Below are 25,698 nucleotides of genomic sequence, written 5' to 3'. Positions count from 1 at the left end.
TGGGGCGGCCGAAGGGGGAGTGGTAATTCTTCCAAAGGAAGAGAGAGAGCAGGAAGAGGAGGGAGACCCTTGCTTACCTTTTTCTTTTCTGGCCCTGGAAGGGAAGGCTGGAAAGCCCATGGGAGTTGGAAAGCTGTGGAGGGGGCGGGGCCAGGAGGTCCAGCGGTGATAGGGAGGCCCATGGGTGCAGGAAGGTGTGGGCCCCGAGGTCCCGAAGGAGACCGGGTGCAGCCTGAATGGGCAGAAGGAAGGGGCCAGGGCCTGCCGGGAAAAGGCCAGGAGGCATCTGGTAAGGGTTCGCATAGAAGGAGGAGGGACCTGAGAGAGGGAGTGAGCTGATCCTGGGCAGCCATGCTGTCCCAAAAAATACTTTGAGTTCCACGTGCATGCGTACATTGCCTGTTGTGGGTTTTGGTGTTGTGATTGTGTTTTTTGTGTGATTGTGTTGTATCTTACTGGAGGCAGGGATGATGGATTGTGTTGCCAATTTTAGAGTTTGGGGGGTGTTGGGTTTTGTTGTTTTGTGAATTGCCGTGATGCCAAAGCCCCCCAGCTTTGGAACTCTCTTCCTAGAGAGATCAGGCAGGCCCCTGCCCTCCTCTCCTTTCGTAGGAGCTTAAAAACCTGGCTCTTCCAAAGGCCTTTAATACCTAATTTGATGTTGGACTGATCCATCTGCCTATTTTATAATAGCCCCCATTTCGAGATGTTGCCAATGCTATTTTGCACTTTATTGTCCATCTCTACCGACACGTTCTGTTCTGGATTTTATGAATTAGTTTCCTGTTTTAATATTGTATGTTTTTCATATGCTTCTTGCCGATTTTAATGATTGTTTTATTGCTATTGATGTTTTACTGGTATAATTGTTTTATAGTCGTGTTACTGATATTGATTGTTTTATCGAGCTAGGCCCCATGTAAGCCGCCCCGAGTCCCTTCGGGGAGATGGGGCGGGGTATAAAAATAAAGTTGTTGTTATTATTATTATTATTATTATTATTATTATTATTATTATATATATATATATAGAGAGAGAGAGAGAGAGAATATTATCCCAAGTCCTTTGTGTTCTTAAAAAGCATGATGTCACAAAATCTTTCAAATAAGACCAGATACATCAAAGTGTTTGTATTTTCACAATCCTCATTCTTGTATACCTTAAGTAGAAATAAGTAAAGGATTCAGGATTTTAAATGAGCAATTCATTCATTTTCTTCCTCAAATAATGGCAGGGATCATAGCTCAGTTGACAGAACACTTTTGGCATTCAGAAGATCTCAAGTTCATTCTCATGAGCTCTGACCCAAAAATGGAACATTTTGTATTGCTCTGCATATAAGCTGTTTTATATTTTAGGACCAAAATCACAATAATATATTTGGAACTTTTTTGTTTTTGTTTAAAAATATTCAGTTCAAATTCTGTATTTTTAAAAATATGTTGAGTATAGCAAAATTCTCAATTCCTGAACAGAGGTCTAAAACAGGCAGTGTTCTTTTTTATGACGAAAACAAATAATTCTTATATACTATTGTACATCTTTCATACAGCCTGGATCTTACACCTAATCTAAGTTTCCATATTTACATTTTAGGGTTCTAGGGATGGTGATCAGGATAATGCTGCTGCAAGTCGTGGAAAAATATTGGTACTTAAAAAGAAAATTGAAGAATTAGAGTCACAGAATGCTCAAAGAAATGAAGAACTTCAGAGAAAGGTATTGCTCCATGAAAATATTCTTCATTGTTGACATTGCTTGGACTGGAGACCCATTTGAAAGACTTCAGCCTTCCATGCAAACTTGCCTAAGCATCAATACTGGAGTCACTTTTTGTTCTAATGCAATTCTATATTTTTAAAAATACGTTGAGTATAGTGTTTGCTGGCAGTGACTCCAAAATTTTGGAATTTGCTGCTAGGGAAGGATATCATTGTTTAATCTCTGTTGTTTTTCTTCCATCAAGAAAAACAAAACATTTTGATTAGGCAGGAGATTGACAATCAGCAAATTGATTTACTGTTGATTTTTAAAAATATGACGGGTTCTGCAGTTTCTTTTTCTACTAAATATTTTATTTGTTCTCTATATGATTGGTTATGTTTTTGGTCTACAACTTTTGTTTGAATTAAAAAGTTGTTTTTCATATAATCTAAATCCAGTGTCCTGGAGGGAACATTCTCCCCTCTCAGATATGCACAGAAATCTGTAAAAGGGAAACTGCAGGAACCCCCTGGCCAAATGTTTTGGTTGCACAGGAAGTGTAGAGGGGAGGAAACCATGTCCCCAGTTTCATATTCCTTGAGGAAACAATGTCATCAGCAGATGTACCACTTTGGATCCTGGCTTGTGTTTTTTATTGTTAACCATTATGAAAATCATTTTTAATGGAAAGTTGGGCTTCAAATTTAATAAATAAATAAAAACTCTAACTGAATAAATAGTTCTAAATTGGAGCTTTCCAGAATCAGTGTTGCGATACGTTAAGTGTTTTGTCTGTAGTGTGTAGGTGTGTCATGGAATGTAGAATTTTAATTTTTTTCACATATTTACATATTGTTACTCATAAATGGCAAAAATCTTGGAAAGGTGTGTTATTATGTTACAAATCATGAGATATTTTGTGTCCCCATTCATTTTGTTACGACTATTTATGTGTATTATAAGGTATTTGGCCAATCTGGTCTCTCTTGGGAGGGAATTCTACAGTCTGGGAACAACCACCAAAAAGGCCCTAAAATATTAGGTTTTTTAGGGATTTTAATTAAGTTTAATTAATTTTTATGTGAAGATTTTAAATGGATGTAAAATGGAAAGAGTTCCTAATACGTTGATAGTTCAGAAATTCCAGGGAAGGATCAGAGTTCATCAACTAAAAGGTCCACTTATTTGATATACTCATGTAAAAGTTGACTTTATGTCAAAGTCAAGGGCAGGTTTTGAAGCCAAATCTATGAATTTTGATATAATTGATGGATAAGTCAAGTGTCATTTTGTGAAGAGGAGAAAGCACAAGCACTTGGTGCTTTTTGCCACTATCTTTTTCTTGCTAAGGCATTTAAAGAGGCATTTTGCAACTCTACAAGAAGGGAATAGTATTAACTCTTTATCATAGAATGAACCATCCTCTTGTCTGAGAAGAGTAACAAAAGGCAAGAATTTAGTCTGGTACTCCTTTGAGGCAAAGCACAATAGAGCTATTGCTGTCATTTCCTAGCCTAGGCATTAAAACAGGCCAGAAGCAGCGCCACAATGGAGAGAATAGAAGGGGTTAGTACCTCTTTTAGGTTCTCCCAGGATGGACTAAGCTTTTGCCTTTCACCACTCCATGCAGGCAAGGGGATAACTCCTTTTGAAATGAGAATTAGGGAACTGTACATACACTGATCTGTGAAAAACCCAGCCAGTTTTTGCAGGTTGGTTTTTTAGCTAAAATTTCTAGACTTAAACATGAGAATGTACATATTGAAATGTAGTTATTATTAAACATATTATTTTACTAATGTTAATAACACTATTTAGGGCTGGGAGATGTACCCCAGAAAATTAAGTTTTACAGGCTTCATAAAGTTTTTCTTCACCAGTTTTGTGAAGTGATAGAAGTAAGTGAGAATCGCTCATAAGACTCAAACACATAACACATTTTTAAAATACTGCTCATCTTGACCAACTTAGTTGTCACATGGAAAGAACTGTTATTTTATCTCACCGGAGTTAAAAGAAACCTGACAAGATTTAGTCATGCTTAAGAGTTTGGAAGAAAATGGTGATAAATGAGGATACCATAAATTTGTCTTATTAAAACTGGAAGAAGACATAATATTGCTTAGTTCATTTCTGATGAAACATTAATTTTGGTTTCCAGACTGCTGAAGTGGATGCTGCACATCAACGGGGGGCAGAAATTGATGCCATGCTTGCTGAGAAGCAAAAAAAGCTAGATGAAAAAGAAGCCTATATCATTGATTTACAGTTATCCTGTGGATCAAATAATGATGCCAAAGAATTACTAATACTTAACAATGAATTAAAGGTATTCTTAAACTCTGATTTGTAAAAGTTCTATCTTATCTATCAACAAGGACTGTTCATCAACAGATGTAACAGCCTTCCCAATAGGCTGAGCAGATGCACAAAAGCACATTCCTTCGATTGTTGCTGGCATAAAGTATTTTTTCCATACAGTAATTTCTTTGCTGCTTTTTTTTCACTTGTACTCGTAACTATTTAGTTGAATACAATGTTCCCTCACTACTTCACAGTTCACTTTTTGCGGATTCGCTGTTTCACAGTTTTTCAGTAAACTCTAAAAGACAATTATAAATCATAAGTAATTACAATTTACAGCCTAAGGAAGGGAGGAAGGAGAAGCCAAAGGGAGAGAAAAGGAGCCCAAGCGGCAACAGGAGGAGAAGGAGGCGATTTATCAACACACGATTGGTTGATAAAGGCTTTAAAAAGTGTATAATTACTAAAATAATGTATAAATATTAAAATAAATATAATGTCCCTACTTCGCAGATTTTCACTTATTGTGGGTTGTCCTGGAACCTAACCCCTGCGATAAATGAGGGAACACTGTATGTCATTGATCCTGAAAGGCTTATTCCCATTCTAATCTCATTCTTTTTCTTTGTGAACTTCAAAGAATCATCTTTCCACAAAGGAGGCTTCATTACAGAGTATGCAAATCCTAGTTCAGAATCTTACAAAGAAAGTTGGAGACAGTGAAGAAAGATGTAGCCTCCTCGAGGAACAAATTAAAAACCTTAAAAGCCTTCAGAGTAAAGAGAAGGTGCATTTCCAGGAAAGAGAAGCCATGTATACGCAAAATGTAAGTATGTTTTTGATAAAATGTATTAATATGTGAATGGTTAGGATTTGGATTCTGATAAGGAAAATAACACAATGGATTTATCTCTAAATGGATTTGGTTAGTTAAAATAATGAACAGGAAGAATATTTTTCTGATTATTTTAAAACTCAGGGTTGAAGGATTCTGAGAAGAAAAGACCTTCACAGATACTTGAGAGATTTGAGCGATAATTGCAAAATCATTCTGACTTCCAGGTCTCTGTGTTTTTGGTAGGATTTTCGCTATTATTTATAAACGATCCTATATTTTCCTACTAGCTTTGTCTGGTAGCTTTCTTCACATCATCTGTATGATGTTACTATCAAAGAATACATTCTAGTATAAGGTGGATGTTATTGAAATAGTCTTATTGTGTATTTCTCTGAACCAACTTTTTAGCAACATTACATTGTTTAATGGTAGTTTTAAACCTTTACTGAGGTATTCATAATTCATATTTAAACTAACAGTTTTAATGATGTTGCTATGATCAGTTTATAGAGTCTTGTTTGTTTTATTTTTTAGATTCGTATGTTTCAGAATATTATACAGGAAAAAGAAAAAGAGCTGATGGGACTGGCCCAAAAACATGAGCAAGAACTCTTTAAGATGGCTGCTAAATCTGATGCTAGTGCTGATCTAGAACAGGTAGGAAACATGCGCTGTAACTCAGTAGTAGAACGAATAGAATCCAGAGCCTGATTGCTAGAATCCAGTTAAATCCCCAAGCACACTGTTTTCCAATTTAATTTGGTTTGTATCTCAAAAAAGAGATACTCCTTAGATCTCTGATATTCATTCTGTACTTAGCAAGCTCTCCTATATTTTGCTGATTTTGGGTTACTAAGAGCACAAACTAGTTTTTTCTCCTCTAAGATGGAGCTTTTGCATGAGTGGTAGTGAGGTAGAAGGAAACTAACAGGGAATTAGAGCTTAATGAGAATGAGAAGAGGCTTTTTGTGGTATCAGAGCTTGACCCTACCCTTGAGAGCAGAAAGTTGTTTGGCTTTTATATTCTACTAGCTTGGGGACCCGGCGGTGCCCGAGTTATTCGAGAAAGTCATTGTTTGCCTGTGTTCTAAGTTTAGTCTAGAACTACAACTCCAATATGCAAGTCCCATCGTCCACTGTCCATTCCCTTCCAAACAGTGCCAGGATGTAGAGTGGATCATGGGAGCTCTATGTGCCAAGTTTGGTCTTGATCAGTCATTGGTGGGGGTCTCTGTGGTCTCTGGAAGTGAGTGAAGGTACTGCAAGTCCCATAATCAGTGGTCCAAACTCTTCCAAACCACACCAGGATGTAGACTGAGTCATCGGTGCTATGTGTGCCAAGTTTGATACTTATCCACCGTTGGTGGGAGTCACAGTGGTCTCTGGAAATGAGTGAAGGTATTGAAATTCCCATCGTTCATAGTCCATCGTCCTCCAAACGGCACCAGGGTGTACAGTGGGTCATCGGTGCTCTGTGTGCCAAGTTTGGTCTTGATCAGTCATTTGTGGCAGTTGCAGTGGTCTCAGGAAGTGAGTGAAGGTACTGCAAGTCCCATTATCCTTGGTATTTCCTCTCCAAATCTGCATCAGGATGTAAAGTGGATCATGGGGGGTATGCCTGCCAAGTGTGGTCCTGATCCATCATTAGTTAGAGTAACAGTGGTCTGTGGGAGATGAAGCATTTGAAAGTACTGCAAATCCCAAAATCCTTGGCCCATCCTCCCCCAAACAGCTGCAGCATGTAAAGTGTGTCTTATGGGATATGTGTGCCAAGTTTGGTTCAATTCTGTCATTCCTGGAAGTTGCAGTGGTCTCAGGAGGTGTATGAAGGTACTGCAAATCCCATCATCCATGGCACATCCTCAACCAAATTGCACCAGGACATAAAGTGCATCATTGGGGTTATGTCTGCCATGTTTGGTCCAGTGCCATCACTGGTGGGTGTCACAGTGTTCTGTGGGAGTTGAAATGTTTGAAAGTACTGCAAATCCCATCATCCATGGGCCATCCTCCCCCAAACCGCACAAGGGTGGAAAGTGTGTCATGGGGGTTAAGCATGCCAAGTTTGGGCCAGGTCTGTCATTCGTGGCGGTCGTAATTGTCCATGAAAGTGGCAGCCGATCAGAAAGCTGCCACATACATACATACAAACATTCACTTTTCAGTGGGAGCCACTGTTTCTCTGGATGCAGGTGAACTATAAGTCCCTTTTCCCCAAACTTGTCCAATATGTTCTATTGGTCATGTGGGCTCTGTGTGCCAAGTTTGGTCCTGGTCCATCATCGGTGGGGTTCGATTGCAGGTGAACTATAAATCCCAAATGTCCACGCCAATTCCCCTCCAAACTTACCAGTATTCAAATCTGGGCTTATCGGGTATGCATGGCAAGCTTGGCCCTGACCCATCCTTGTTTGGGTTCATAGTGCGTTCTGGGTGTAGGTGAACTATAACTCCTCTAAATTCCCCAGTAGGAGTCACAGTGCAGTCAATCCCCAAACTCCTCCAGTAAGTTTAGTTGCTGCTCAATTCTGCTGTGTTTGTTCTGCAGACAGATTTGAAAGGGAAGGGCAGTAGGCTGGGTCATGCAAATTCTACAGCAATGAAGTACCCTGGGATGGCTGCCTGTGGTGGAAGAAAAAGCAAAATCTAGGATGAAATTGTCCCCAAATGAAAGCATTCCTTGTGTGGTGGGCCGTAGTGTTTGGGGAGGACATAGGCAGGGTTTGGGCTGCATGTTCATGGCGCTCGCTGTAACCTCAATGTCAGTGAACGGGAGTGACTTGCTGACTTCTCAGCACTGGGAACTATAGCCTGTTTGTGGAGGCCGGAGGCTGTCTGAGCGGACACCCGTGCCATATACACACATACAGGTTTTCACTTTTATTATGGATTTAGAATTAGAATTTGAATTAGAATAGAATTAGATTAGATTGGATTTAGATTAGATTAGATATAGATATTTTTGGCAAGATGCCTTTTTCAATTAATGTCATGGTTTTACTTACCGTACAACTTTGGAATTTAGTTGTATTAGATGGGCCAAAGAAATTTGGGTTTATAGAAACTTTGGCTTCTACAGAGATATTTTTTCTTGTATTTCATTAAGTTAACATCTATCCTCAACAGTTATTGAAAGCCTTGAAACAGAAGCTCCATGAAAAGGAAGAAGTCATGCTTGGAAGAACACAAGTGATAGTTATGTTGCAACAAGAACTGGATGCTAAAGACCAGCAGCTCAAAGTAAGAATAAGGTGCAATGCCTAGTGACTTATAAGCCAGTTGTTTCCATTCTGTGGCTATTACAAATATGACTCAATGTAAACCTAATATCTCAAAAAACCTACCCTTTTCTTTATATTAATACATTCCCCTTGCAGCTATTTTAAAGTCTACATTTGTCTTCCTTTCTAAATATACAAATGCAAGCCATCATTTTCTAACAAAATCTTCATTATTTCCTCCCTGAATACCACCGGAGAACTTGACCGTTTGAATGTGTAGTCTAATAATTTTCCTCTCCAGTCCTTTATAAGCAACTCTTCCCCCCTTCCATGATTTTGCTATTATTAATCTTGCAACAAAAAAACTGTATTGAATTTTTTTTACATCTTCTTTCACAAAATAAACCTAAGAGACACATTTCTGGGTTTTTCCTAACTTTTTTAGTAATAATTTTATTTGTTTCTTTAATTACCTTTTTCCAGAAAGTTTGTACCAGCTTATAAGTGCACCAAGCATAAAAGCCTGTTGAACTTGATTTATCCTACTTTTTATGCCGGTCTCTTGTATTTGTTTTAAAAGTAGCAGTTGCAAGTGGCTTATTCCTACAAATCATGCCCTTATGATACATAGAGACGGCATATTTCTTCTTCGAGTCAGCTGTGAAATTGCACATATGGTAGTTATTGCGCCCAAGCAATGCTGTCGGAAATCCTCAACATGTGTTGAGAGGTACTCTGGCTACAGTCCTGCCCACCCTCCCAGAAGAAATATACGCCCTGGAGAGGCTGTAGCCTCAGTTCCTTTTTTTCCGCCGCCTGTAAGCAGCTATTAGGAACCCCTCTTCAAAATTATATTAAATTCTATACATTTTTGGTACTTTGGTTACGAATTTGGACTTCTACAACGGATACTCTGACCTCTGCCTCCCAAACTAGGACTCCCTGACTACGAGACAGGCTAGTATGGCTTCAACGGCATTTAAAAATTGTAAGTCCTGCGGAGACAACTTCCCAGACAGTGACGGCCATGAGAAATGTCTCCTTTGTTTTGAGGAGTCTCATGCCATCAAAGCATGTAAAATTTGTATGGTTTTTACGTCAAAATCAAGGAAGAACAGAGAGGCGCGTTTAAAGGCGCTGCTCTATGAGCAGACACTCTTACCTTCTCTGCCTTCGACTAGCGCAGCTGCGCCCCTCCAACGCTCCAGCAAAGCAGCCAAGCAGCGTTAACCTTGCCCAGGGTAAATGAAGTTGACAAAGAGACAACGCTCCCCAATGCTTCTCTGGACTCTGGGACCACAGAGAAGAAGAAAAAGCGAGCAGACTCTTCTGCCGCTTCCGGAACACCCAAGGCACCCAGCACACCGGCGAATCTGAGGGCTCTGGCTCCGCCCACTTCCTCTCTACGAAAGTATGGAGGCAGTGCGTGCTCTCACGTCACACCCCCGACGCCATCTCTGGGTGGAGGTGTGGCCTTGCTCCCTGGAGTGGAGACAGCCCACCCCCCCCACCCCCGGTACCGCTCCATATTCAGCCTTGCCACTCAGTTGTGAGCGAGCGCTGAGCCGCTATGGTCATGGCAACTGCAGGCCAGGCATGCATGCAGCGACCAGAAGTATCTCATTCCCTATTCCCTTGCCATGTGGGAGGGAGCCCGCCAATTCCCACCCCGTATTCCCTCTTACCCATCGCCTCCACCGAGGCAGAGGGCCGAGGTTAATCCAACTGCGTGGCAGGTGCCCATAACGTCATCCTATGTTGCCAATGCACAGGCTTAATATATACATCGCTCTCCAGGCGGAAGAGCATACTTCTTTGGCCCAGTAACTGCTGTAGAGCCCCAGCCACCAGTGCTCTCTCCTCAAGTAGACACTAGGTGTCAACCTGCGCAAATTACCACTGCAAATCCATTGTTTCTCACTGAGCAGCAGCACATACAGTCACATATAGACCTTGAGACTGACATCATTCAGCAGATGGCAGCAACCCCAGATATCTTGCCTTCAGCAGATACAGCAACCTTTCTGGCCTTAATGTTGCACCTGTCACGTGCACTTAATTTATTGCAGTCATCTGCGTATAAACCAGTGGAGGATCACCTGTACAGATCATAAGAACAACGCCAGCAAGCTTCTCCTTCTTTGTCAATTCCAGCAGTTCCATACCTTCTCCAAGTGACACAAAATCCAGATGTGCTTCCGGCAATAGTTGGTGCAGTTCTTCGCAGGAGTGATAACCTGTACAAGGTTGACCTTTCTGCTGCAGCATGGGTGTCTAAACCACCACAGCCGAACATGGCGGTCACTAACATGTCTCACAGCGTTTTTCTAAAACAAATACAACACCTACTGACAAGGAAGGCAGAAAGCTCGAGTCAGTAGGGAAAAAGGTCCACTTAGGTGCAGGACTTATGACGTGCATAGCTCATTACGGAGCGTATATGGTGACTTACCAGGATTTTTTGTGGAAAAAGATAGGCCCTTACCTCGATGCCCTGTCAAAGGACCAACAGCCTATGGCAAAGGCTTTCCAACAGGAAGGCTTGGCGTTGGCTAAAGTCCAGAAGGATTTAGCAACAGATACTGATGAAGGGGCAGGCAGAATTTTTGCTGTGGCCACCACAGTTCGTCAGCGTGCATGGCTTGGTGCATCCACTCTGTCAGGAGGGAAAGGCCTTGGTAGAGAATGTGCCAATTCATGATGCAGGATTATTCAATCCAGACACGGACACACAGCTCAAAACAAATCAGGAAGTATGTCAGGCAGCCCAAAAGTACGGCTTCCAGTCTCAATCCTACTGATTTAAGGGGAGGTCTTCAATGTCATACAATCAGCTGCTGAAAGGCCAAGAACAGTAGCGGCATCCACGGCCTATAGCCGTGGAGTCCCGCTACACGATGAGTGCAACGCAGCTACGTGGGCTATTCCGCTCACATTTGTGGCACACCACAAGGTAGACGTAATCTCCAGGAGGCAACCAGCGTTTGGCAGAGCGTTTCTTGCTTCAGCACTGTCATGACACCCACCATCCATTGTGAGTTGCTTGCTAGTCTACCATATGTGCGATTTCACAGCTGACTCGAAGAAGGAATGGTTGCTTGCCTGTAACCATCTTTCTTTGAGAGAGCATCTGTAAAATCCGCACATCCCCGCCCATCCTCCCCACTTACGTCATGCCTATGTTCTAACCGCTGCTTAGGCAGCAGGGAACCGAGGCTACAGCCTCTCCAGGGCATATATGCCTTCAGGGAGGGTGTGTGGGACGGTAGCCAGAGTACCTCTGGCAATACTGAGGGTTGCTTGGGTGCAATTACTACCATATGTTCAGATTTCACAGATGATCTCTCAAAGAAATATGTACAGGTAAGCAACCATTCCTTTATCTCTTTAGAAATAGCACTGGTGCAGTGAAAATAAACCAGAGGGTAATTGTTGATCATCTGGAACTCAGCCAAATAGTATAGAACAATGCATTACATTACAGACTTGCTAATAATGGACAAAACAACTATACACTTAGAGAACGTTGTTAATGAATGGCAATCAATAATCCAATATCTCAATGTAAAATTAACTTGAAAATCTACATAGAGGAAGCTAATAGATTGAAGGCAAGGGAGAAACGGATATTAATTTTGAGCCTATAATATATATGTACTATTTAAATAGAAGACTGTGACCCCTTATTGAAAATATATTGTCTGAGAAATGATTATGAAAGACGAATAGATGAAAAGTATTGCATTGTGTGAAACAAACACTCGCAAATGTATGTATATTTGAATAAAGTAAAATAAATAAATATTTAAAAAAGAACAGTGCATTACTTTAGAAATATGTTGGCAGACAGCAGCAGGATGATTCCGTGTCTCTCTTCTGGAAAAAATGCCAGTGCATACTGTAGATTTTGTAGTTGATTTCCAGTCCCTTTCAGTTCCAGGGAGACAACTATGTGAATGCTCACAAACCTTTATTTTAGTGGTGATAAGGTGATATCTCTTGTCTATCTTATAAGCCTTTGAGATTGATAGAGAGAGCAACAGACATCCCACTACCTTTGCAAGAGGATTACAGTTACAGTAGAGTCTCACTTATCTACATAAACGGGCCGGCAGAATGTTGGATTAGTGAAAATGTTGGATGATAAGGAGGGATTAAGAAAAAGCCTATTAAATGTCAAATTACATTATGGTTTTACAAATTAAGCACCAAAACATCCTGTTTGAAATCCAAAACCCCTGGAAGACCAGAGCTGGGAACACACTGATATACTGTAGATTAATCATCTCTAGAATCCCATATTGAGCAGAGCAATGGCAAGACTGGGAAACCAAAGTTTGCTAAATATTTGATATTGGTCAACTGTCTCCAGAATCTCACCTGGAGCTGGGTGGCTTTGTGTAGGGAGGAGGGCTTGGCTTGTGCCTTTCAGCCTGGCAGAATGGGGCTGGGCTGGAGAGCCTCTGAAGGGAGGAGGGGGTCTCTTGTGTTTCTAGGGTGCTGTGCCTCTAATGATCCTTGCTTGGGTTAAAAGAGGAGGAGGAGGAGGAGGAGGCCAGAAGTGAAAGTTGCTGCAAGGCTGACAGGGAGAAGAAGGGGGAGGAGGAGGAGGAAGAGAGAGTGCATGGGAGAGAAAAAGGAAGGGAGAAGGAGAGGGAGGGGGGGGGGGATCTGGCGCAAAGTGTGTGTGCAGGAGGAAAGGGGGGGGGGGTCCTCCGCCCACCCGCCCAGGTAAGGAGACGACAGAAGGCAGCCAGCCTGCCGCCCCACTCGCCAGCCCTGACTTGGCCTTGCCTGCGTCCCTTTCCCAAACCCGGGCCCGCTCCTTTGGCTTCTCCCCCCCCCCCCCCATTCTTTCCTTCCAATCACGAGCCCTTTCCCCCCATTGATTTGGAAACAAGGCTCTGCCTGCGTGCACCAAGAGAAAGAGGGAGGAAGAGGGAGAGCCATCGCGTTTCCTTTCCCCCCCTCCTCCCTCGCATACAAATGCCCGCCCCATGGGATGATTCACCCCCCCTTCCTTCCCTTCCGAGATGCGCTTTCATCCTCCTTCCAGTTTTTTCGAACGGGAAAGAGCCACAGCTCTCACCTTGGATTGAGTGAAGGGCGCAATGTTTCCAATTGGCCACTAGATGGTGTCGGATAATACGGAGTGTTAAGCGGAAGTCAGATAAGGGGGACTACTGTATTTCTGGAATAGGATCAGCTGCTATAGAACCAGATTCTCCCCATTGAAAAAATGATATTGCATTAGGCAGCATTTGGGGTTTATGCCTCAAATTTTGCTTGAAAGCAGTCTTGATGCATCCCTAAGGACAGCTATCCATGGGAAAAATAAACTTGGACACTTTTTGTGGCAGAATGACTTGATACTGATTGGATTAATTCTTGGGCCTCAGATTTTCTACTTGCACGTTAAACCCCTTGCATGCTCTGAAAAGCACTTGGGGCCTTTTTCGGAGTAAGAAAGAGGCTGCAGCAGTAAGGCAGATTATCCCCTTCTTTTTTGCAGAAAGGATCACTTAACTAGATGAAAAGCTTTCCATTTCAGTATTTGGGGGGGGGGGGGGGGAGGGGAATTATCCAACAGTAGCCCAGCACTTAACCCAGAACACCATCCTGCCACTATTCCGTTATGAATGACTTCAACATAACAATTTAGTCATTTTTCTTAAAAGCAAATATCCCACCTCTGAATTTGTGGTTACTATATGTTGACAGGTAACTTGAAGGCACATAGAAACATTTTTGTCCATTTAAAATACATTTTTTTATTTCAGGAAATTAACGAACATCTGAACCGCCTTCAGTTAGAAAAAGATAACCTCCAATCCAAATTGAATGCTGAAAAGCATGTAATGCGAGCACAGCTGAGAGACATGATGGAGAAACATGAGAATGAAATGAAAGAGGTCAAAAAGAGTCACAATGTAGAGATCCAAGTGCTCCTAGAAAAGCATGAAACTGAGTTGCAGGAAAAAGACCAAATCCAGCTTCAACTTCAGAAACAATTGGACAAATTAAGCTCTGGTGGACAAAATGATTTGGAACAGGCTGTTGATATAGATGCTGTAATTAAACTAAAGCTGGAACAGCTTGAAGGTATCATATTACTGAACAGTTATTTTTACAATTCCTTATTGTGGTCAGTTTTTTGTAAAGATAAGCAGCCCGGAAAGCCATTTTTGTGGGCATTCTTTTACACAGGAAGCAGGGTACTGCTAATATATTCGGTGAAGTGAAGAAGTAAGCCTTGCAAGTAGATACCAGTTTATGCATGCCTCATTTGTTTTAGATAGCCGTTCTGTGTGTTTATGAAGGATGGGTAATACTGCAGGAGTCCAAGAGCAGAAACATAATGAGAGAGAAGGGGGAGGGAGACTGATTACCCATCTGTCGATCATCCTGTTTGGCATCACTTTCGTCGTGGCCAATCCTGTTGAAATCCCTCGCCTCTCCACTGGTGGGGCAGGCAAGCCACTAGTTTCATCCTCCTTGGCTTCCAAACAACCCCTCCATGGCCCCTCGACAAACGATTCCTCCCTGGCCCCTCTTTTACGATTTATCTGCAGCGATCCCTTTTACTCTGGTCCTGCTGCCTTTCTCTCTGCTATATCCTCCTTTTTGGCTTAACAAATCAAAGTTGGCAAATGACATATGAAAAAAGGTCCCTCATTGTCTCTCAGATCCGACAAAAATCCAGGTTACTTGTTCAATTTAATGTTCCGTTATAAAAATACTAACCATCCCTTTGTAGGGAGGCTAGGCCAAAATAACAAAAGTCCAGGATCCAAATCCTACAGAGCTACCGTTGTTCTCAATAGTCAATTTCATTAGTCAATTGGCTCAGGGTTTAAATTAAACAACATGCATCATGCCTTTGTTTTCAAAAAGAGAACTTTCATCTTGGGTGAAAGCTATTCCAGGCAAAATCAGTTCTACTGGTAAAAAGTAAAAAATGTAGGTCCTTTTGAAAAGCAACATTAGTTCTTAATCCACCTGTAGGCAGGTTTTTTTAAAGAAAATCAAAAATATAGGGCCAATTTTTCTCCAAAAATATTCTCTTGCACTGCCACCTTGTGGCGGTTTCCCATTTTTAACACATTCTTCCCCCACATAGATCACAGGACAAGTGTGTGTGTATGTAGACGAGACGCCAGGGCATACAGAGCCTTTGCATGCACTTTCTGGACAAAAGGTGACACAGTGCCCCTCTAGCATCACATTCTTATTCAGTTTTGTTTCATCTCTCCTATTGGTAAAGGGGGGGGGGGAGTGGTTTTTCAGAAAATCTGTTCACTCCCCACACAACTTCAGACCAAAGGAATTTTCCTGCAGACTTTTCCCGCTGGCTGATATTGTACTCCCAAACCATAATACGCATTTTTTTTCTCTTTTACTCACCTGGGGTTTCTCTCTGGAGCCTTTTGCAGCGATCCAAACCGGCTGGCCCAAAAGGAAGCCAACCTCTTTGTGTTTTTGTGTGTCTAACCCAGGGATCTGTGACATAAAACTGCAGTATTAAATTGTCCAATATATTACATTGCGTATGCCCTGCTAATATTTCTCTCAAACTCACATTATTATTTTATGAATAGTATAATACAGTGCAACACTTACCATAATAGAATTTCTGCTACAGTTCTGAATAATGACTGAAGTACCTATTTGTTTAAGCTCAAGCAAAACTGAAAATGGAAGAGGCCAGCAAATCTGAGGCAAGGTTCCTTAAGATGAAAGCTTGGTCGAAATCCACAATCAGACAGCTTGAAGATGAGCTGAAAAATGTATGTAAAATGTTAGACAAAACCTATTTCTATGTGTTTAATTCTGTGTCATAGATGTAAATAACTAAAAGGTGCCCATGTGACACTTTAAATTATAAGATGTAAAGAAATCAGTCTTTATTGGAATATATTGACAGCTGAAAAATAGATGTATGTAGTATAAACTTTTGTTTTATTGAAATGCATATGATAGGGTTACCCTTGCTACTCCATAACAAATATCTTATAAAAGGTCTTACATTTCAGAAGAAATTTAATGACAGAATGCATCTTTTGTAGCTTACATCAGCAAGTGTCAATGTAACTGCCTTACATGACCGGATTTCAGAATTGGAACAGGAAAAGGAAGACCTACAGTCCACACTACAATCTTTTACTGAACTTAAAACTCAAAATGGTAAGTAATTATTAGACTTCTGTGATGGAAAAGAATATTGAGGGTTTCAGTTTAATTCTGCATATTACAATTTAATAAACTGAAAATAGTAATGAGGTAGCCGTACCAGTAAACAATAAAAGTTCACTAGAATACATGGAATCGAAATTTAAATAATCATTAGTACGCTGAATAAACTCAAAAGGTACTTGGGGATGTAATTGTAAATGAAGTTAGATGGTAAGACTAAACAATTGATTCCTAACATATTGGACCACAATTGAATCTGCCCAGCGTGAACCTGCTGTTGTTTTCCTGCCTCTATTTGAGATTGGATCCGGCTTTCTAGGCAACTGGATTTCGTATGGTTCCTAGCATTTAGGGATGGTGTTTTCTCTGTTCATGGCAACATTCATAAATGGTGAAAGAAATGATAAATTAGTCCACTAAAGATAAACTTGGACATCTGTGTTGTGATATTTAAGTATTTGCCATAGCTCTAAGGCAAAGGAAATATAGGAAATACAGGAATACCTCAAGTGACAAAGTAGATGTGTTCAAAGGCATCAGAGGTAGAAATAACATGGAAAGGTTCCTATAGGATAAAAAAACAGTTCAACAAATTTCAGAAATCTTTTCATCTAAAACAATGTGCACATTTGAAATGAAACAGCTAGGTCTGGCAAAGCATGCATAATTAAGTAAAAACATTGTGACCTTTCTGGATATTACTTGAAAGCTCCTTCCAAAATGCATCCAGGGATGATTATTTTCCCTTTCACCAGCCTTTATCTTTCTTATAATTTCTGTTTTGGTAGCAGAATTGATGGATCTATGTTTTTTAAACATGCTACAGGTAGTTAAGGAGGCAAGCTTATCTGCTGCCCTTTTTCTCTCATGTCTGCTCAGTAAAGGATTCTTGAGGCAGCTGCTACTTACCTTTCCCATGGTAGGCAGCAACACATCTCTGTATCTTTAGCAATCGAACAGGACAGTCACACGTAATCTAAATTTCAAATTCATATTAAAAAGCATATTGTGACACAAATTGCAGTTTGCTTAGCAAAAGTTTAAAAGCCTTGCTATTTGTAAATATCCTTATGGAGTCACTGTCTTGGAGAAGGTAACCAAGATAATAATAGTTATTTTTTTAATATAGTCAGTCCTCTGTATCTGTGGGATATTGGTTCCAGAACCCTGTCTCGCCGTGGTGCGTGTGCTGAAGCCCCTTATATAAAGAAATCCATTTGCATTGATTCAGTGTAGTACATGATGCGGTGGAGGTGGGGCTTCATGTCAGGATAGTGATAGCAGCCTGCAGAATATCTCAGCCCCTTTTACTCTTAGTGTGATAAAAACACAAAAAAATACACACAAGTCTGTTGCTTTAAAGTAAAAAAGAAAATTTGCTCGGGTGCATTACCATCAATATTAAAATCACTGCAATAGCTGCCAGCGAATTTCTGAAAAAGATGCAAAATCTTGGTTGTTACCTTTAAATCCTTACTTGGTTGGGTCCAGGTTACCTACAGGATCTTTTCTCATATAATTTGCCTGGTAAACACAGCTCCTATGGGGGAACACTTCCTTTAGTAATCCAGGACTTGTCTGGCTACCGTTACCTAGAGGACATTTTCTGCGGCTTCTCCCAAACTGTGGAATTACCTATAAGCAGAAATTTCACAGCCAGATACACTGTTCATGTTTAACTGATGTTTACGCATCTAAAACATTTCTTTGAAATTTACAATTAATATAGATTAATTATCTTTACAGAAGAATTACTGGCTAAGCTGGAAGTTTATGAAGAGCAGCAGCGAAAATTGCAAGCAGATCTTGAACAAGTTACGAAGAGGGCAGCTTCACAGGTTTGCTACTATTGGAATTATGGAATTTAGCTCAGTGATCATTAGCAGAAGTATTTTTGGAAGCCAGTTAAATTTTTCTATGCTGAAAATCTGTTGCATTGTTAATAGTTAAACAGCCTTAAAAGTCCGCATGCTTATGCTGACCATATTTGTTTACCCTGGCTGATACAAATCTATGATAAGACCATAATTGGAATACTCAATACAGTTTTGGTTTTGAGGCTATAACTCCAAAAAGATATTGTAGAGTTGGGCAAGGTGAAGAAAGGGCAGTCAAAATGATCAAGGTGTTCAGGGAATTCCTCTGTGATGAAACATTACAATGCTTGCGGCTATTTAGCTTAAGGAAAATGTGAACAAGGAATGGATCTGGACCTGTCACAGGTGTGTGAAATTATGTGCAGTGCAGTGTTGAAAATTCAGTACAAAGACGTTTTCTCTCCAGTAAGCTGAATAGTGATGCTAAACACAAGTACTTCTTTTCAGAGTGCACTTATATAGTGGAGTTTAATTAGTACAAGATTCAAGGTTGACCATAAATTTTAATGTTTTCAAAGGGAATTAGACAAATTTATGGAGAATTAAATAATAATAGCTACATGCCATTACGGGTATTGTCAAGAGTCAGACGCCAGTTAACATACAAAACAAAGTTTATTCCGAAGATAAGCCAAAAAATAACGTAAACACAGGAAATATCCTTGAAACACTTCACTTTTCAGTGTTTCAAGAGTAGATTGGACAATAATAACTCAAAAACGAGCCACGCTAATTTCCCATGCTGGCATTCAATAAAAAACTAAATAACGCTTCAATTCAGCTTTGGGAAACAAATAGAGTTAATTGCTGGAAAATAAACAAACTAGAAAAGCAGTAAAGCTGCTTCCACGGTGCAGATAAGCCGAGAGCCTCAAAGGGATGATGAATAGCCGTCGTCAGAAGAATCCAAGGTCAGGTCAGGAGGCAGCAGAAATTCCGAAAGACAAACCAATAGTCAGAAGCCGGGAGTAGCCGTCAGTCAGAGGGCGTAGACAGAAGCCAGGTCAAATTCAATCCAAAGTCCGAAGAGGGTGCAGTCATCCAAAACAAGTCCACGATAAGACACAGCGAGAGCCAAGCCAGATGGTATCAGCAGATCCGAATCACAGTCCAAGTCCAGAAACACAGAGATCCCAATGGCGCCTCAGCAACACCTTGCCACACGCAAAGTGCAGTGGCCAAACATTCCCATTTTATTCCCCTTCCTCCTGGGTGACCAAACACTCACACCCAAACACCAGGTGTCCCAAATCTACTCAGAGTCTGAACTCCACACAGCTAGAGCTCGTGGATCTGGAGTACCTAACAATTCGTTCGAGTCCCAATCATCCTGCCCACACTTAGCCCCATGAACACTTAAAGAACCATCCTCCCTTCTCCAAGCATCCAATTGGGATCAGCTCCTGCAGAAACCCCAGGTTCAGAAGTATCCATAAGCCCCAAATCCCCAGACATCTCCGGTGGCTGTGCCCATTCAGTGCCCGCTTCCCCAGCCACCACCTGTTCCTCAGCATCCATCTCCCCATCTGAATCTTCCTCAGAAGATTTCCCATATAGCTCTCTAAGTCGCTTCCTGCGCAACTCCTCCAGTGAACCCTCATCACGAGGGTTTTTTCTTCCTCTCCGAATTCCATCACCATCAACCATAATCCCCGAAGGCGCAGTCACAACAGGTATAGATTTGTGATACTTGTTGCTCGGGTGCATTAGCATCAATATTAAAATCACTGCAATAGCTGCCAGCTAATTTCTGAAAAAGATGCAAAATCTTGGTTGTTACCTTCAAATCCTTACGTGGTTGGGTCCAGGTTACCTACAGGATCTTTTCTCATATAATTTGCCTGGTAAATACAGCTCCTATGGGGGAACACTTCCTTTAGTAATCCAGGACTTGTCTGGCTACTGTTACCTAGAGGACATTTTCTGCGGCCTCTCCCAAACTGTGGAATTACCTATAAGCAGAAATTTCACAGCCAGATACACTGTTCGAGTTTAACGCAGCATTATAGATTAGTGTCAGGTTCTATTAGAGAACATAACCTATTAGGAATATATTCATAACCTGTTAGGATTATGATACCAATATGGTATGAAAATCAACAATCAAAATGGTTCTCTGATAAGTGCATGCAAAGAAAAGGAGGGAAAAATGTGTCATTTTAAAAATCAAGCCTCATGGCTGGCAAGGCGATCTACAACACAAAGTCTTAGCTTTTAGGCAATCTCCCAAGTTTCAGCCAGAAATAAAGAAACCCCAAATGCCTTCTCAATGTGAGTTCTCTTTACTTCCTTATGAAACAAAGAGTCCAAAAATAAAATTTCACCTCTTAAAATTGCTCTTTTTAAAATATAACCCCTTTTTGCTGGGCCCATAACCTATTAGAAAACATAACCTATTAGGAATATATTCATAACCTGTTAGGATTATGATACCAATATGGTTAGATATTGGTGCAGAGTAACAAAATACAGAAGTCTAGGGGTTTATGTGAGCAGAGGTGAAAGACAAAATAGTTAGCCTCCCTTTCCTTTTAAAAGAGTCATGCACATAAAATAAGCATCAGAGACATCAAAAATAAAATAGTAAAAATATGTTTACTCACAATCTTCTATGATGATGGTCATACAGGTAAAAACATCTTAGTTCCAAAAAGATACAGTTCAGGATACTACATATCTCTTAACAAGAAGTAACATCAGGCAGCATGGCTGAATAAAGAAAGAGGAAGAGGCAGGAAGAGGAGGAAGAGAGAGAACAAAATAAAGTCTCCCCTTTTATGCCCCAAATTCTAAAGGCATATGTAACTTCCTGTATGTCTCCAGGAAGTATACTCCCATTTCCCACATCACATAAAAAGCTCCTAAAATGGTGCCATCAACTTTGGAATGAAGCTTTGGCTTCAGGTTAACAAACAAGCTAATTACATAAACCATCCCACATTGAAAATGCATGCATGATTGCTAGATAATCCAACAGCCCTTCTCAATCTGTCATGCATTTTAAACAATTAGTCCCATCTTGACACGGAGGTCTTGGAAACCATCTCTAGGTAACGGTTTAGTCAAAATGTCTGCCACCATCTCTTTTGTTGGACAGTATGTCAGTTCAATCATTCCATCTTGAGAAAGTTTGCGTATGGTATGGTACTTTATTCCAATATGCTTTGTATGCATCATCATCTTCTCAGACTTGGCAAACTTGATACAACTTTGGTTGTCCTCAAACACTTGAATGGGTTTCTGCTCATCAATTCCAAAGTCAGTCAGAAATTGATGAAGCCATAAAAGTTCATCTGATATTAGGGAAACGGCTATGTATTCTGCCTCTGTAGTAGATTTAGCCACTAATTCTTGCTTCTGGCTGGCCCAAGCGATAGGACCATCTCCCCTTTTATGCCCCAAATTCTAAAGGCACATGTAATTTCCTGTATGTCTCCAGGAAGTATACTCCCATTTCCCACATGACATGCAAAACCACTAAAATGGTGCCATCAACTTTGGAATGCAGCTTTGGCTTCAGGTTACTGAGCAACAAACAAGCTAACTACATAAACCATTCCACATTGAAAATGCATGCATGATTGCTAGATAACCCAAAAGGTTCTGAGGCCTCTTCGAATTCACCACAGCTCACAGTGTTCAGGAACATTGGATACACTTTATTCTTGATCATCAGAAAACAAGCAAGACAGTTCTAACACACAATCACCATGGCGGCTTTTATACCCTCTTTCACACAAACCCCCTTCTTCCCACTCTTCTTTTTATTCTCCCAGTCTGGTTCTCAAAACATCAGCCAGGCCAGGATGAGCCCTTCTCACCGCATTCTGACATGTCAGAATGATCCAAACGGCCTATTCTCCAAGGCCGGTCTGTGGCATCCTGACACATTAGTCTCTTCTGGCAGATTTACCTAGATGATTTTTAAATAATGAATTTTAAAGTTTATATGGTCTGTTCTTAATATGTATCAGTACAGGTCAAGTATTCCTTATCTGGAATTCTGAAGTCCAAAGTGCTTCAAAATCCAGAACTCCTGTATCTGTGTTATATTTGTGAGCACAGAGAGAAATGCTTTCCTCCATTTCACAGATCCTTGTGTCTCTCTCTGATCAAATGAATAAGCAGAAATACCACAGTCACCACCTCAAATAAGGAAGCAGGCAGCCGATGGAACCACTGTCACCTCTATTGCTGCTGCTGTCAGTATTGGCTGAGATTAATGGGTTCCCATCCACAAAAGGCTTGAGTTAGAAAGGCACTGACTGGGATCTAGGCTCCAGCAATGAGAGGAGGGAAGTGACTGTATTTTTTGGCATGGGGCTCTCCTCCAGGCCAAGGCCAGCAGCTGCTGCCTTTAACTTCACTTTAGCTGGATGTTGGCAGTGGAGGATCAGCAGCAGCTAGTGCAGGCACAATTTGTGCAAAAATTGGCTGTGAACGCAGCTGTTCCATCCTCCTCCTTCCCAGAAACAAGGAAGCTCAAAGGATGTATATTTTCCAGCTGGGGCTTACTATCACCTCTACTGCTTCTTCATGCTATTTTTTATCAGTACTGTATTCCAAAATCTGAAAAAATCCTGACGTACGGAACACTTCTAGCCCCAAGCATTTCAGATGATGGATACTCAACTTGTATTTATATGTTCTTTAACATTTTATATGCTCTTTTAATTGTGTTATGTTTTTGACTGTTGTTTCTTGCCTCAATCTATAGGGAGAGGCAGATAAGAAATGAGGATGATGATGATGATATAAACGAAATGGTACAATTGTACTCATATGCTACTTAGGAGTTACCCATGGTTGGCTAGTTTGGGACAATTAGTCATATGGGGGCTAATTTAGCTTGACCATTTTTATGTTCTTAGATGGCATTTACAATTCCTCGATTTTTTTAACTTAGCAGTATTCTTTTTATATTCTTGTCCCAACTTCACTTGTAGCCTAGTGAATCGGGAAGTGTGGATGAACTACAGAGTCGGCTTTTGGAGTGGCAAGAAATTGTGACTGAATCTGAAGACGTACACAATCAAATTAGGGAGGAAAAATCTGCGATGGCTCTAAGAATGGCACAGATTGAAGAAGAGAGAGAAGGTGAGTTAATCTGTTTGAGATATGAAGACATCTTGTTAGGTTGCTAAATACTGAAAGGAAATTAACAGTTCTGTGCAAAACTTCATGTCGGATAGCACCTGGGTGCTTCTCTTGCCTGATCATAAGCAATAGGTTTAGACTTCGTATTCCCTGCTACTGCAGCTGAATTTGCATCTAAAGCATTATATGTTGAGCAGAACCATTCATTTTGCATGCAGTGTTGTGATTAGGACATGATCCTTTCTTGGCTTGTTTAAAAAATCAAGGCAGAAAGCAAGCTTAGCCTTAGAATCCTAACACCAAGTTCTTTTAGGCCCTTTTTAGTAAAGTCCTGCTCTCACTAACTCCATTTTAGCAGCATTTCCATCTTTTGAGAGACTCTGCTGATCCGTTCCCATGTGAGACAGTTGGATATAATCTTCTGGCACTAGAATTATGTAAAGGAAAAAGTAAATAAATAAGTTTGGAATTCTACTGAAGATTTTCTGTTGCCAGCTGATTTACCAAAAAAAAAAAAAAAAAGAAGCTTGGACTTTGGGTATTTGGAGTAATGTTTGCTCTGTCGGTATTTATTGAAATTGAAGTGATACTTTAGAGAGCTATAATATTAGTAATGGAAAAAAGAGTCTTGTCGGCAAAGTTACATTAAGTCTATTGGATTCATTATTAGTCTCTCAATTATCAAATACTGTATCTTGAGTTTTTTAGTCTAGATAAAAGACATCATTCGAGGCAACTTGTGGCTGAAACAGTCTACAGGTTAAGCATCCCTTATCTGGAATTCTGAAATCCAAAATTATCTCCATGAGTGGTTGTAAGAGTGACACCTTTGCTTTCTGATATTTCAGTGTATAGAAACTGTGTTTCATGGACATTATTAAACTGCTACATATAAAATTACTGTAAGGCTATGTGTATAAGGTATACACAAAACAGACATGAATTTCATGTTTATTTATGGGATTTATATTCCACTTTTCTCCCAGAGGAGCCTCCGGTGGCTCAGTGTGTTAAAGCACTCAGCTGCTGAACTTGCAGACCGAAAGGTCCCAGGTTCAAATCCGGGGAGCGGAGTGAGCGCCCGCTGTTAAGCTCCAGCTTCTGCCAACCTAGCAGTTCGAAAACATGCAAATGTGAGTAGATCAGTAGGTACCGCTCCGGTGGGAAGGTAACGGCGTTCCACATGACCTTGGAGGTGTCTATGGACAACGCCGGCTCTTCGGCTTAGAAATGGAGATGAGCACCACCCCCAGAGTCGGACATGACTGGACTTAACGTCAGGGGAAACCTTTACTGTTTTTTTCCCTCCCAGAATGGGATTCAAGGAAGCCTTTTAAAGACATGGGTCCTATCTCAAGGTTAGACTTAGGTCTCATCTCTAAAATACCTCATTATATACGAGGGCTATCCAGAAAGTTCATTAAGTTTTGGAATTAAAAATAAATAAAGTATAGGAGAAAACATTTACCATATTCACTTGAAAGCCAGACCCAAATACCAGTTCTCACCATAGTTCCCATTGAAATCTAGGCAGTTATCATAGCGATAAAAGTGTTTGGAAGCCCTCCCCCCCCCACCACAACATTCCCTCCTGGCTTGTGTCCTGAACCAGGCTGGTTTCCCTTCCCTCAGCTGTGCATGTGCTGCACTCAGCTTTCCCCTTGCAAGGAAGGCACTCTTCTAAGGTTTTGCAAGAAGCAACCCTTTCCTGTCCCAAAAAACCTTCCTTGCAAGCATTTGCAAAACAGAAGAGCAATCCAGGAAGATTGTGGGGAAAGCTGAACTTTCTGGATAACCCTTGTATATGCGAGCATTTCAAGGTCCAGACAAATCTGAAATAAGGAATACATCTGACCCCAAACATTTTAGATATGAGATATCAAACCTGTATATTGTATTCAAGCCCTTTTGTATTAATATGGTCAAATGTTGATCTTCCTGTATGTCTGGTCAGTATTTAATTTTGCATTTTTCCCTTGGGTTTCGCATGACCTTTGTGTTTTGTTTCTCCCCCTTTGCGGTTAAACCTGATGAGCACATGGCGTCCCTTCCCCCTCCACTCCTAGCCTACACTGTGATTTGGTCAGCCACTGAGAACATAGTTTCCCATCAGTTTTGTGCATGCAGGATTCTGAAACCACAGCAGCCTATGGTGTAGTGTTGTTGATTTTCCTTGCTGGGTATTGTTTTGTGGGAAATCTTCAATAGTGCATCATAATTGCTGTTTGTGGTGCTGTATGGTTTTCCTTTTTTCCTTTTTATTAACATAAGTAGCAAATGCTGATTTTTAACTTGATTTTCTTTCCTCTTACAATACCTATACCTTCATTTATGTTAACAGAACCATCTTCATACCTCTTTTACCATAGTTGGCTCCATATTTACTTTGCAAGCTGAATAATTTATAATATTATACTATCCGTATTTAAAATTATACTCTCAGGCTTTATTTATATATCCTTTA

At 40.7% G+C, this 25,698-nt stretch overlaps 1 protein-coding gene across 1 annotated transcript in view; it reads left to right on the top strand.

The window, feature by feature from the left end:
- Positions 1-25,698, top strand: part of golgb1 (golgin B1) — a 92,375-nt gene that overhangs the window by 17,281 nt on the left and 49,396 nt on the right. Inside the window, exons 5-14 of the mRNA XM_062967857.1 lie at positions 1,597-1,719; positions 3,866-4,033; positions 4,649-4,834; positions 5,381-5,503; positions 7,973-8,086; positions 13,848-14,169; positions 15,745-15,854; positions 16,134-16,251; positions 18,007-18,098; positions 23,084-23,234. Coding sequence (XP_062823927.1) covers positions 1,597-1,719; positions 3,866-4,033; positions 4,649-4,834; positions 5,381-5,503; positions 7,973-8,086; positions 13,848-14,169; positions 15,745-15,854; positions 16,134-16,251; positions 18,007-18,098; positions 23,084-23,234 — 1,507 coding nt within the window. The remainder of the gene's footprint in view (positions 1-1,596; positions 1,720-3,865; positions 4,034-4,648; positions 4,835-5,380; positions 5,504-7,972; positions 8,087-13,847; positions 14,170-15,744; positions 15,855-16,133; positions 16,252-18,006; positions 18,099-23,083; positions 23,235-25,698) is intronic.

The sequence above is a fragment of the Anolis carolinensis genome, chromosome 1, assembly GCF_035594765.1.
Source record: "Anolis carolinensis isolate JA03-04 chromosome 1, rAnoCar3.1.pri, whole genome shotgun sequence".
Taxonomy (NCBI): Eukaryota; Metazoa; Chordata; class Lepidosauria; order Squamata; family Dactyloidae; genus Anolis; species Anolis carolinensis.
Note: the sequence above shows the minus strand (reverse complement) of the source record. Positions and strands in the feature narration are given on the sequence as shown.